Below are 11,450 nucleotides of genomic sequence, written 5' to 3'. Positions count from 1 at the left end.
GTTTGGGGTGAGGGAGGCAGCTAGACTGCCTCTGCACTGGGGACATGGCTACAGTGTAGGGCCCTGGTGAGAGTGGGATGCTAACTAGCTGTCCAGCCCCCTCTACCTGCTCCTGGAGACTCTGAGATCTCAGGTTGCCCAGGTGTGGCCACAAGCCAGGGATATCCTAGTCAGGGGCACTGATGGGACAGGGAAGGGCTGGAAAGGTCAAATCCACTTTCCTGGGTGGGTCAGCCAGAGGCTGGAACGGTTACCGGGGCATTTTGGGTAGAGCAGTGTGTCCCATCCCTGACTCAGCTGTTCAGAGTTTCCCTTATACTTCATACCCGGGGAGAGGCAGGAGTTGACCTCTGCCTCAGGAAGGGATGCGCTTGACAATTGTTCCGTAGGAGGACAGGAGGGCACATCTCCTCCCAGTTCCCAGAGGGCAGTCCTAGAGGTTAATGTGGGGGGCCCAGTCTGGATTCCAGCATCTGGGAGGGATTTCTTTTTCTTTCTTCCAAGAAGGTGCCAGAATTTCCTCAGACCCCAAGAGTTCTATCCAGAAGACTCCTGTTTGGAGAAGGGATACATCCCTTGGCTCCTAGGAAGCACCTCAGAAAGTCTCCATATGGCTGTGAGGGGACCTGCTAGTTCTGCCACCCAGCCCTGCGTCAGACCCAAGAGGCCTTCCCATCTGCCTTGCCATTCTGGCTGGTTGTGGAAGGCATACATATACTCAGGCTGGAGCTTGGGCGCGGTTCTGGCTTTGTCCATTCTAAGCTGTGTGGCTTTGGATGGTCATTTACCACTCCAGGACCATCTCTCCCCACCACAATATGGGGATACTGATCCCCAATCCCAGGGCTGTTAAGGAAATCCCAGTGTCATGGTGATGCTGGGTAGGGGCCCAAGCACCCTGCGCTCTTCTATTCATTTCTGAGAATGCTTCCTCCTCAAATCATCGGCCCCAAACTGAATCCCAAACCCAGCAAACTCTATCCCTACCCTCCCACAGACCATTCAGAGACGACACATGTCAAGATGGCAGCTTTAATCATATTGGCCAAGGCCCTCAGGCTCGCTCTGCTGTAGGCTTCCTTGGCCATATGCCCACCCTTCCCAGGTGGCCACTACCCTGTGGCCACCGATGTGGAAACCTGAGGTTGTGTCAGTCTGTGGACCTCCTGGGCCTCTGTGCCACTTTGCCCTAGAAGCCTGTTGGACACTTAGGTAAGGGATAAAAGTAGCCTGAAGCCTACTCTTCTGGCCATCTCCAGCTGCTCCTGGGGACATGGCTTGGTCCCTCTCCTGGGGCAGGGCCAGTGGTGGTAGGAGGCCGGCCGGGGAGGAATGTCTCCACCACCGCAGCACCGGGGAGGAGTGTCTCCACCACCGCAGGCTTTCCTCCTGGGCTGAAAATCCTTGTGCTTTGAGACAGACAGAGATGCAGGGGGCAGAGGCCCAGCCCAGGCCCTCAAGGCAGGAAACACGCAGAGAAGTCAGTTGCCTCTGAGCAACAGGAGGACGGACACACATGGGTACACGTGGATATCCACATTCTCAACTGCCACAGGGACGTGGCACAGCCCAGAACATCGTCAAAGCTTCCAGATCAGGATACAAGGGAAGGCCTCCAGGGGAGGACCAGGCCCCAGGCCCCAAACTTTCCACAAGGAGCCCCAGGCCTGCAGGGGCGAGGCTGGAGTCCTGACCCAGCTGGGCCTCAGGAGAGAGGGGAGCCCCCTCAGCGGAGCCCATGGCTGACAGAGGGCCAGAGCCGATGGGGAGGCCGTGGAGCCAGCTCCCAGAGCTCTCCCAGTCCAGACATGCTTGTGCCAGCTCTTTGGGGTTCCCTGGTCTCCACCTCAGGTATAGGCTGGGATAAACAGGTCTTCAGCTAGCGCCCACTCCGGTCTGTGAGAGTCTTGGTGCGGCTGCCACTCCCGCGGTTATTCATGGGGGTGGGAGCGCGGTTGGCATACATGTCGTAACTGTTGTCTGAACATACAGAGAGCTCATCGGAGACCTCCATGCCATCGCTGATCTCTGTTGGGTCAGAGGGAGGCAGAATGTGAGTGGGGAGAAGAGGGGTCAGTGAGGATGGCTGGCTGATGCAGCAGGAAGGGGCACCTGCAGCAAGTCCTGGTCAGGCACTTGGGGGCTGATGAAATCACTGGGTTCAAGTTTGGTATTGAGGTTGGCATTCAAGGCCCTCCTTGGACTCTGCAAACACTCTGGTCACACCTCAGTCTGGTCACACCTCATCTGCTGTCCCCTGGAATTCCGTGGGAAACCATCTGCACCCTCCTGATCTTGGTACCCATGTGTTTACTCAGGCCTCTCTTGGGAATGACCTCCCTGAAAACACTTCCTCTTCTTAAAATCTGGCTCAATTTTTCTCATCTCTATTATCACCACCTCCTAAAAGCTTCTGCTGAGCATCCCCCCTGTGGTAGGATGGGGCCTTCTCACGGCCAGCCTAGCCCCTGCTTTCCTGTGCCCCATTACATCCTGTACTGTCACTATCTGTGGCTCCTACCGACTGGAGTACATCAAGCACTGGGCTGAGGTCTGGGCGTCTGTGTCCCCACTGTCTGGCACAGCACTGGACATACAACAGAGCCTCAGAAAAGGTCTGCCGAGTAGAGCTGAACCCACCCTGAGGGGACTGAGGGTGCCTTGGTGAGGCTGAGAGTCTCTGTAAAGGACTTTTTAACCTGGAATGGGCAGAGTTAGGTGAGGATTGTGGCTGGCTCCTCAGAGCCTGCACTTAGAAGATGCTAAATGAATAAATAGCCTTTGCCACTGAGGAGAGGTGGGGGCCTGGATGCACAGAACCTGCGAGGCCTAGGGGCTGGCCTCTTTCCTTCCATTCATTCTACCTGCCCCTTCTGACTTCTCTGGGCCAGGCTGTAGGAGCCTGGGGACCCCAGGTGCCTTTGATTGACCCCTCCTTCCAGGAGCTCCCCAGGGTGGCTAGAGGGCTGTGGGCCACCAGGGGAGGCACCCCAACCCAGCCTTGGTGCTCAGGGAAGGCTCTCAGGAGAGGGAGGTCTTTTCAGCCAAGGCAGGAGGAATGCAAGTACCCCATAGGCAAGAATCTGTGAATCCTAAGCACCTAAGACAGTGCCCAGCATTCATTTGTCAAAGGAATGAAAATAAAGGAACGAATGAATGAGTAGATGTTCATACCATCCTGGGAACCAGCCCCCAAACCAGTCACCCCCACTGGGGTCTCGTTCATTCAGACAGTGTTACCAAGCATACCTCTGGGCCAGGCGTGGTGCTGACCTGTCAAGCACCCTGTGAGGGAGTGCCGGTCCATTTTGCAGAGGAGGCATCTGATGCTAATGTGCTCTGGTTCTTTTATCTAGTTGGGGATGGAGCTGGGATTTGAACCCCAGTCCATCTGGCTCCCAAATATTCTTCAGATCTCTCCTCTCCTATATTCCCATACCCAGTCTCTCACATGTGTTACTGGTTTCTTTGCCTCCAGCTTCCCCCTCTTTTCTATCCTCCACACTTGTTATAGATGGAGTTGTGCTCTCCCCCAAATTCATAGGTTGAAGTCCTAACCCCCAGTACTTCCAGAATGTGACTTTATAGGGGAATAAGGTTGTTGCAAATATGAATTAGTTAACGTGAAATCATTAAGGTGGGCTCCAGCCCAATAGGCCTGGAGTCCTTATAAAGTGGGGAAATTTAGACACAGAGATGCATACTGGGAGAGCACCATGTAAACAGAGATGACTGTCTGCAAGTCAAGGAGAGAGGCCTGGACCAGATCCTTCTCCATGGCCCTCAGAATGAACCAACCCTGCCGACACCTTGATTTTGGACTTCTAGCCTCCAGAGCTGAGACTACAAATTTCTGGGTTTAAGCCACCCAGTTTGTGGTGATTGTTTCAGCCCTACTGTAAGGAGGACAAATCTGCCCATGACCATACTCTGCTTTCAAAGTGAAGCCCAAGTTCCTGACCATAGGCTTGAAGCCGAAGTGCCTCCCTAATGCCATGTGAGTGCAAGGCCACCCTTCATGCCATATGGCATGATACATAGTTCCTGGTACCCCAGTAAGCCATGCCCCCTCACTACCTCTGAACACATGCTGTTCCTGCCTGAATGCCCCTCTTTCGCTTTGCTCGGTCAGCCCTCACCTCCAGCCCACCACCCAGGCCCCTCCTGCTCATCTTTCCCATTCCAGCTAGATCACCTCCTTGCAAAATGGGCCCCAAGATCCTCACTGCCCCAGAGAGCTCTGACCATTCACTTCTGCAGCCCATTCTGGCTCGCATGCCTGTTAGAGCTCTTGTGGTACCCAATTTTCTATGTATTTGTTTATACAGCTGTCTCTTCCATCAGACTGGGAATGTCAACAGGGACTGGCAGCAAACAGGAGTAAAAAAAATCAGTATTTGTGTACAAACCAGGCAAAAAGGGGTGAACTTTAAAAGCAGACCCCCCCCCAACTGCAAAGCTGGGTGGGTGTATGTATGTCCATGTTATGTCCCTGCCAGTATGTGTTGCGTGCGAATATGTGCACACATACTCAAGTACATGTGTGGGGTGGAGATAACTGAGCCCGCTGCCTGCCCCGAGTTGCAGGCCTGCACACCTGAGAAGATGAGCTTCTCCTTCATGATGCTGACATCCCGGCTGGTCCGACGCACTGCAGCACTCAGCATGATCTGCTCAGGATTGTAGCTCCGTATGCCACCTAGGCGCCACCTGCAGAGATGGCCCATGGGCACGGGTCATTTCCCACACTTCCTTGGAGGGGAGCATCCTGCCCAATCCCAGAGCCTATCTGGATCTGGCCTGAGAGACCAGCAGGACTCTTGTCTGACTACAGATGGGGAAACTGAGGCCCAGACAAGGGCAGAACTTGAGCCTGAATCAGAGTCTACTGACTCTCAACCAGGGCTCTCCTGCCTCCCTCTTGTCCCTGGGATCCTAGATCAGGTCCCCTTGGCCCAGAAGATGGTTTGTTTGGGGTTGGTGAGTTCTGTTTTAGGTGCGCACAGTTGTACGCTGACTGAATGGGACAAACTAGGAGAGAGTTTAGCAGGCATGACTCTGACACCCATCTGTGGGGAACACACCAATCTCAGGGAGTCCCAGCTGCTGTATCATCCAGCTCCACCATCAGGGCTAGGCTGGATGAAGCCAGTGGGGAAGGCCCAAGAGGAAGTGAGAGAGGGTAGAAAGCGAGGAGGAGGCCGTGGGGGGCTTGTCTTCACAGGTTCAGAGGCAGAGGTATCAGGGTGACTTGGGTGGGCCAGAGGCTGCTCTGCTCCAATAACCCTGGAAGAGTGGCCTATTTCCTCCTGGGAGGCAGGGGCGAGAGCATTAATTGTTCTGATGGCTGAGGCAGGGGTGAGGTGGGGAATAAAATTAAGCCAGTGGGCAAGAGGTGAGGCTGTAGGGGGCGTGCAGGGGCCCGGCAGAGCCAGGAGACTCAGGTTCTGGTGCCCAGCCTGGGGCAGTTTTTGCCATTGCAGTTTCTCTCAACCAGCCCTAGATCTTTAGTTTCTGAACTTAAGACTTTTCCAGTGAACCAGACCGAAAGATTCACTGCCCCCTCTCCCTCCCACCAAGAGAAGCAGGGATCAGCTTGGAAACAAGAACCCAACCTCCCCAGGCACTGAGCCCTGCTGGGTGGTGGGGGGAGCCCAGACTCGATGAGAAATCAGTTGTTTCCAGATGGGGTCAGCACAGCAGAAATGGACAGACAGATGGACAGGCAGGTGGGTGAATGAAAAGAGCAGACAGACAGGGGAAAGCAAGAAGCAGAGGGGAAGGCAGCTTGTGCTCTGGCTGGGCTGGCTGTCCTACATGTCCTTGAGGGCGACAGGGTCTCTTATTTATCACTGTGTCCCTGGCACCGACCTCAATGCCTGCTATGTGGCAGGTGCCCGGAGTATTTGTTGAATGTATGAATGAAGGCTAGGGGGCCACAGGGAATGGTCTCCCTCAGGGTCCCCTCATCTGTCAGTCCTCTCCAGACTCCCAGGAAGACAATGTCATGGCCCTGGCTGGACACTGAGCAGGCCTGGCACCTGGGCCACCTCAGCTGCCCCTCAGCACACTGGGGCTCCAAGGGTGAAAGCCTGGCTCCCTGTTTCAGGCCCAGCACAGTGGCAGCATGTGGGGGCACCTACTGACTAAGAGGATGAAGGAAGGAGAGATGCATGTCCCTTCGCTGGGCTCTGTCCCTCAGCCAGGGAGCAGTATGTCCTCCTGGAAGCTGGTTGGTGAAGGTATCTAAACCAGGAGGGCCCAAGGCACTGGACCAACATGGGGTCTTGGATCCCCAGGACCTAGGACTCACATTGGAAATTAACATTACACCCAGGAGGAAGGTGTCAGGCTGGGGTCTCTGCAGCCAGGTACATCTAGGACAGGAAGCTCAACCACTGTGGGGTTATTCCAGGGAAAGCAAAGAGGCTACGTGTATGAGAGGGGAGTCAGAAATGGAGAGTGAGAGAGGAGAGACACAGAGAAAGTGAAGGAGCAATTTGAGAGGCAAAGCCCGAGAGGAGACACCAAGAGATTAGAAGGGAGAGACAGAGCTTGGTAGGGTTTTTGCTGGGCAGTGGTGAAGGTCCCTGCGAGCCAGCCTTGGGAGGGGTGGCCAGGCACAGTCCTTCCCCAGAGGAAGCTGCTTTGGTGCTGAGAGAGGCCTGGTCAGCAACCTGCAAGGAAGCGCTGGCTTCCGTCCACAGAAACAGCAAGGAGGACCAGAGGGCAGCAGGGCACACATGGCGAGATGGGGAGAGAAGGGAGGATCGCGGGGCAGAGAAAGGATAGCAGGAGGCATCAGGCGAGGGGAGGAGGTGTCTGGAGGGGGACCCACGAGGGACCCAGGCACAGGCTTGGTGCACAGCAGGTTTTCAGATGGAACTGGAGAAAGGGATGGCAGGGAAGAAGGAGAAAGAGGAACAGGAGAGGAAGACCACACCAGAATTACCTGATCAAGTGATAGCTGTGAGATGCCAGAGTGCAGCAGAGAGGGGAGTGGGGAGAGAGAGGAGGGACATGCGCCGGATCAGAGCAGTGTGTGACAGAGAGAGAACGTCAGTCAGGAATAAAACAGCCAGTCATTGTTTGTGGCTGGATCGGGGCCCCTGTCTGGCCCTAAACCCTCCCCTGGGCCAGCCCTCCCCTTCCCCACTGCATCACTGTCCCAGCTGCTGCCCTGACAGGCAGGGGTTCTCCAACATGGCACACCCAAGTTCTGAGTGTTGGTGACAGCCCAGGCCCTAGGGAACAGGTGAGGACACAGACAGAGAGGAGCTGAAACCCACCAAAGTCCACACAGCAAGTCATGGCAGAGCTTGGCTCTGGGCTCCCAGCTGGGTGCTTGTTCCAGAAACCACTCAGCTTTGGCTGAGGAGGATGGGCTGAGGGCCACTGGGTGGTCCTCCTTTTACCCTGAAAAGGCTGCCCAGGGCTCAGGAGGAGGTTCGACTGGCTGGGGTGGGGGCTGGGCTTGTGGGGCATGGAAGGAGGTCAGAGCCTACTCACTTCTGGAGGACGAAGATGCCAATGATGAGCATGAAGGAGATCAGGTCCGCGGTGACCCACATGAGACAGTACTCGTCTGGGGGCTGTGGACAGATGGCCCGTGGCCAGTTTTCAGTTATGTCCGGTCCATACCAGAGCTCCAAAGTGAGGGTCTGGGTAGGAGGACCCCATGTCACCCTCAAGGAAGGATGAGGGAGGACCTAGAGGGGGCTTTGGGGTTTGGGGCCTTGAGATTATATTTTGTAGCAGTGAGATCTGAGCACTGTGGGTGTGTGGGCGTGTGCATGTGCAAGTGTAGGATAAAAGAGATCTGTGTGGGCTATGTGGGGGTGCCTGGGTAGCTTTGTCGGTTAAGTGTCTGACTCTTGATTTCAGCTCAGGTTATGATGTCAGGGCTGTGAGATCAGGCACCACGTTGGGCTCCATGCTGGGCATGAAGCCTGCTTAAGATTCTCTCTCCCTTTTACTCTGCCCCTCCCTCTGTCTTCTCTCTCTCTCTCTCTCTAAAAAAAAAAAAAAAAAAAAAAAAAAAAAAAAGTCTGTGGGGAGGTCAGGGTAAAGGGGGCATATGTTAATAAGCCTGAAAGGTTTGTGTGCTTAAGGGGACTCCAAGCAGAAGGCAAGTCAATGAAAGGCAGGCAGCTGAATGTGAAGGTGTAAAGGACTAGCAGGTATGCAGGGGTGTGTGTGGAGAGGCACAGGGCATCTGTGCGGGTCTAAGGTTACATGTGTCTCCGTAGGATGTGGAGTGCGGGAGCTCCCCCTCCAGGGGCCAGGGAGGGCAAAGCCTCCTGTGCAGCCAGGCCTCCAGGGCCCTCGATCTCAGGGAGACTGTGGAGGAGGGTTGGGCTGGGCCAGGAGCCCTTCTCGCTGTTGGTCAGCTCCAGTGACCTGAAAATTCGAAGGTGCTCATTGCTGTTGCCGCCAGTCAGTGAGTTCCTCCATCTCGTTCTGAGCAGAGCCCTTGGAGGTTTGTGAGGACAGTGGGCAGGTGGATGGACACACCTTCCAGAACCTAGATCTGATTCACTGACCCCGACACTGTCTCAGCTGGACTGGCTGTCATGTCCTCGGGGAGGTGGCAGTGGGAGCACAGCAGGGAGGTCACAGGCACCCCTAACCCCCTATAGCAGAGCTGGGACTGGAGCTCAAGCCTGTCAGCAGGTGCTCCATCAACCAGTTGAAAATTGGTTTTATTTGCTTTATTCTCAGACCAGCTTTTCACTTTCCCTATCCTTGTCCTCTTGTTACTCTTTTTCCCCCTCCTTTAAAATAAGACATAACCTCCCCACGCTCAAACCCCAAGTAGTAATTGACTCCCCTAGGGCCCTGAAGTGATGTTTTTCTCCCCACCCCCCAGCACCATAGTGCAGACCTCAGAGGCCACGAAAATCCTCCTCAGTGCCCTGCTCCCCACCCTTGAGACCTCACCAGAGACTGGAGTGTGGAGCCTGCCCCCCACCCTGTGCCATAGGCTCTCTCTATACATCCCCAGGTATCCTCTCTGCCCCCCCAAAATTTCCCAACTCACCATGATCCAGAGGGGGGAAGGCACCTGGGACAGGACATGGGTGTTGTCAGAGGTGACAGACGGGACCCCCGCGCACCACAGCAAGGAGAAGAGCCACGGTGCATTGACCGTGTAGAGGTTCACACTCAGGTTCCAGGATGCATAGTCCCTGTGGGGCCGGCGGACAGAGGCTGGTTGGCCCTCGGACCAGGGCCTCCAGGCCCAGTGTGGGAAATCTATAAAGCATGCCCCCCTATATAAACCTGCTGTCCTCACAACTGTCCCCAGAGAAAAGAATCTACCCCCAGAGGACCAAGCTCAGACAACGCCCAGATCTGCCTTATGCTCTCAACCTCTACTCCTTGAACCATGAGCTCCAGTGCGTCTGGCCTCCTCTGCGTGAGCTGGGGTGGGCACCTGAGCTCCTGGCGGGACACCTGAGTGTAGCGCAGGTTCAGCCTCTGGATGTGGCCTCTCCGCAGGCTGGTGGCCGCCTCCTTGGAGCCCGATGTCTGCTGGAAGCCAGGGGCCACCCTCCGCACGAAGGGCCTCTGCCTGTTAGGCAGCCACATGACCTGCAGGCAGGAGCGGGTCAGCCTCAGATTTCTCTTCTGTCAAACCGGGTTATGGCATCTACCCTCCCAGAGCCCCGGGAAGGGTTAAAAGAGAGGGGACCCGGCACACAGTGAGGCTTACATGTAATAACCATCTACAGGGGCCAGCTAGGTCCAGCCAAGGCTGTGGAATTGCTCCGGCAACAACTCGGGAACCTTCCCCTCTAGTCCCTTTGTCACAAGACTGATAACCCAGGTTACTCCGGAGGTTGCCACCGGCCTGGCATGCTGCCATAAAGTGGTTTCAAATCTCTGATCTCCAAGTAGTACACTGCAAGGATGTGGGCAACGCTTCATGAAAGTAAGTGTTCCAGAGAGCCTGCTCCTGCCCTTTGTACATTTCAAAGGGCTTCCTTGTTTCCCTCTTGTCTCCATGATGGCCCTGTCAGGAAGGCATGGGGCAGGCCATCCCCATTCTACACTGTGGAAGCTGAGGTCTAGACAGGTGGCCTGGGAGTTGATAAGGGAGTCCTGGGTTTCCCGAGGGGTGGGGCGGGGTGGGGCCGGGTGGGGCTGCTCTGCAGGGCCTCACCTGGTGCTGGGGGTAGCCAGAGCGCAGCAGGGCCTCCAGCGTGATGTTGAGGAAGCTGCCTCGGTAGGGGTGCTCCCGTGGTGGGTCACGCAGGTTGAGCAGCAGCGTGGCATTGCCCTTGGCCAGCTCCAGGAGCTCTGCTAAGCTGCAGATGGACTGGTTCTGCGCCTCCCTGTGGTCAGAGGGCGACAGGGAGCTGGCCGTCCAGAAGGGATCAGTCTGGTGGAGATAGGGATACAAGAGGCTGCCTCACCGGCTGTTGGGGCTCCTGGCTACCAAGGAGGGAGACCCTTGAGCTGCCAGTGTCTGCTGGTGTTCGGGTCAGGCAAACTGATGGCTGTGGCCAGTCTAGGAGATCCCAACCCTAACTTCTCCACACCACACCCTGTTTCCTGAAAGAATCATTTGCTTGGAACTTCTCCCAGACCCCAGCACATTTTAGTAGCATTTCAGACCAGGAACCAATCTCCCTCTAGAGTTTGACAGAGTTAACAATTTTTATCTGTTAACTATTCTCATCACTGTCAACTTTTTCTATGGGGAAAACAGAATCAGAACAAGCAGTGATGATCATGATATCTGGGCTCCAGTGATAGGAGCTCACCAACCGGCCTGGTGATGAGTCACTGATGCTAGGGAACTAGGGGTCATCTGAGCTGATGGCTGCCCCATCGGGTCCCTATCTGTGTTTTCCATGTCCAGGACTGGGACAGGTATAGCCAGACCTTCAGGAACCACTGGCCGGCGTTGAGCCTCTGCAGGATGGTCCAGTTCAGCATAGAGGCGGGCTTGCGGGCGAGCTCTGGGAATTCCTCCTCCACGTTGGTGGTTCGCCGCAGGGTGTTGTCATGCATGAGGAAGGGCACACCATCCAGGCTGTGCGAAGGTGGGACCGCCAAGTCACTGTCCACCGAGGCCCCTCATCTGCCCACTGATGATCCTCCCCCAACACCCATTCACTCCTTCCCACCCATTTACAACATGCCCATGGGAGCCAAGCAGGCTTTGCTCCTGTCTGGGCCTCAGGGAGGACAGTGGGCCGGTGGGGGACTCCCTCTGGCTCTCTGTGAGGGTGAGATGGGGGTAAGGATGGCTGAAGATGAAGGGCTGGGCCTATTCTCTTAGCAACCACAGCAGATAGGTGCCACCTCATTTGTTAATGGGGCGACTGAGGCTGTGAGAGGGAAGTACCTAGTTCAGGCCCATTAGCCCAGAGAGTGGTAGAACCTGATTTAGAACCCAGGCCATGTGAGGCCATTATAGGACAGTACAAATGCAGGCCTCT

The 11,450-nt window shown here is 55.7% G+C and overlaps 1 protein-coding gene across 5 annotated transcripts in view; it reads right to left on the bottom strand.

Moving 5' to 3' along the window:
• Positions 1-1,018: 1,018 nt before the first annotated feature.
• GDPD5 (glycerophosphodiester phosphodiesterase domain containing 5) overlaps positions 1,019-11,450 on the bottom strand; it is an 86,232-nt gene continuing 75,800 nt past the window's right edge. For 3 of the 5 annotated variants that reach the window (XM_025419642.3, XM_025419641.3, XM_049098845.1), the window contains 8 exons: positions 10,891-11,041; positions 10,166-10,384; positions 9,437-9,594; positions 9,041-9,188; positions 7,510-7,592; positions 6,953-6,967; positions 4,598-4,710; positions 1,019-2,028 (listed from right to left, as the gene is read on the bottom strand). In XM_025419642.3, the coding sequence (XP_025275427.1) occupies positions 1,880-2,028; positions 4,598-4,710; positions 6,953-6,967; positions 7,510-7,592; positions 9,041-9,188; positions 9,437-9,594; positions 10,166-10,384; positions 10,891-11,041 (1,036 nt within the window). In that variant the 3' untranslated portion in view covers positions 1,019-1,879. The remainder of the gene's footprint in view (positions 2,029-4,597; positions 4,711-6,952; positions 6,968-7,509; positions 7,593-9,040; positions 9,189-9,436; positions 9,595-10,165; positions 10,385-10,890; positions 11,042-11,450) is intronic. The other 2 variants (XM_025419643.3, XM_049098844.1) reach the window with 1 other exon arrangement.

The sequence above is a fragment of the Canis lupus genome, chromosome 21, assembly GCF_003254725.2.
Source record: "Canis lupus dingo isolate Sandy chromosome 21, ASM325472v2, whole genome shotgun sequence".
Lineage (NCBI taxonomy): Eukaryota > Metazoa > Chordata > Mammalia > Carnivora > Canidae > Canis > Canis lupus.
This window is presented reverse-complemented; position numbering and strand designations above follow the sequence as displayed.